Source organism: Apaloderma vittatum, unplaced genomic scaffold (genome assembly GCF_000703405.1).
Source record: "Apaloderma vittatum isolate BGI_N311 unplaced genomic scaffold, ASM70340v1 scaffold12597, whole genome shotgun sequence".
In the NCBI taxonomy this organism is placed as follows: domain Eukaryota; kingdom Metazoa; phylum Chordata; class Aves; order Trogoniformes; family Trogonidae; genus Apaloderma; species Apaloderma vittatum.
Genome location: NW_009726756.1, coordinates 91,161 through 92,614, shown reverse-complemented (window position 1 = coordinate 92,614; position 1,454 = coordinate 91,161). Strand labels below are relative to the sequence as shown.

At 52.8% G+C, this 1,454-nt stretch overlaps 1 protein-coding gene across 1 annotated transcript in view; it reads right to left on the bottom strand.

Moving 5' to 3' along the window:
- Positions 1 to 194: 194 nt before the first annotated feature.
- The window catches only part of STAB1 (stabilin 1), a gene marked incomplete at its 3' end in the record, with an annotated part of 48,920 nt that continues 47,660 nt past the window's right edge, over positions 195 to 1,454 (bottom strand). The window contains exons 62-65 of the mRNA XM_009873403.1: positions 1,422 to 1,452; positions 1,106 to 1,212; positions 774 to 893; positions 195 to 347 (exon numbers count right to left, since the gene is read on the bottom strand). Of these exons, the coding sequence (XP_009871705.1) occupies positions 195 to 347; positions 774 to 893; positions 1,106 to 1,212; positions 1,422 to 1,452 (411 nt within the window). The remainder of the gene's footprint in view (positions 348 to 773; positions 894 to 1,105; positions 1,213 to 1,421; positions 1,453 to 1,454) is intronic.

The window sequence follows — 1,454 nt, the reverse complement described above, 5'->3', positions numbered from 1 at the left end:
GCATGAATGATGCCGTTAAAAGCTATGATGTCCCACTCCACAATCATCGTGTCATTGATCCCCTTGGCATCCTAAAGCACAGGACAGGGACGCTGTCACCCGACCAGAATGCCTCCCCGTTGTTCCCTGTCTCCAAAGAGATGTGGTGAAAACCTGTGGGTTTTTTTTTTGACCTCTGCTGAGGTTAAACTTACTGAGCGCTCTGAACTGTTGCCCACTGGGAGGTCTGATACATGAAGGTCATATCCTGACTGGGACGGGATGACAGTGCCCGTTGTGAGGTTGAAGCTGAAAAGGACGACGTTGCTGGATGACACATGGAGCTTCAGTTCTTCTCCTGTCAGTGTCTGGAGAAAAAAAAGCAAGAGAATACAGGGATGAGAAATGGCTGAGCTGGCTCTTGCCCCTTCCCTCCCGCTGGGTGTAGTCCCCACCTGGCCAAAGCCCAGACACTCTCCATGGCCACAAAACAGCTCAACTCATGGGCAACATGGCACAAAACTCCTCTGCAGAGGAGGGAGGATTGCCATTCTTAGAAACAGTCAAAGCTCAACTGGAGAAGGCTCTAAGCAACCTGACCTAAATGGCTTTTCTGAGGGAGGGGTTGGACAAGAGACCTCCAGTGGTCTCCTCCGATCTAAATTCCTCCTCCTTACTCCCCAGCCTCTGTTTCACAGCACCATTACACCAGCTTTGGGGGGCTCCCGCTCTCCTCTGGGGCTCCCATAGTTCGTTCCATGCGCCCTCGAGTGGCTGCATCCCTGCTTGCTTACCTCATTGTCTGTGAAGCCCGAATTCAGAGGGACAAACAGAGTTTTGGGAGTGGAGTCATCAGACAAATAGATGAAAAAATCCAGTCCTTCTTCTGTGTCATTGGCAAAATCGAGCAACATCTGGAAAAGATGGAAGATCTTTCCCATCAGCACACTGCTGCAGCTCAATGCTGTGACTTTCCCCAGCCCAGGAAAGAAAATGCCTCCGTGTTTGTACCCTCTACCCCACATGCAGACCAAACCACCACTTCTCCCTGTTTTACAGCCCATCCCTTCCCTCCACCTTGTTGCCGGCTGCTAGCGTACCGAAGAACCAGGAGAGCATCGCTTACAGAATAGAAGGTGGAGAAGCGATCGTGGTCTGCAAGCACATCGGGGAGTTTGCCGCTGCACCAGTACCCATCTCCCACGAACCCATCACGGCAGGTGCACGTCAGATCTGCAAAGGAACACAGAGATGTGACTCTATGCACCAACACTGGCTACAGTGACCACCTCGCCCTTTGGCTTCTGGATACTCCTCAGCGCGTTCGCTCCTGACACGGGCATGGGGAAAGGGGGTATGTGCCCACCTGCCTCATGCAGTGAGGGTAGTTCTCTGCTTGCTGGACTGTTCCCTGCTCCAGGAAATGTGCTTGTGCCACTCACCCTTCTCCCGGTAGCAGAATGCATCCCAGGTCT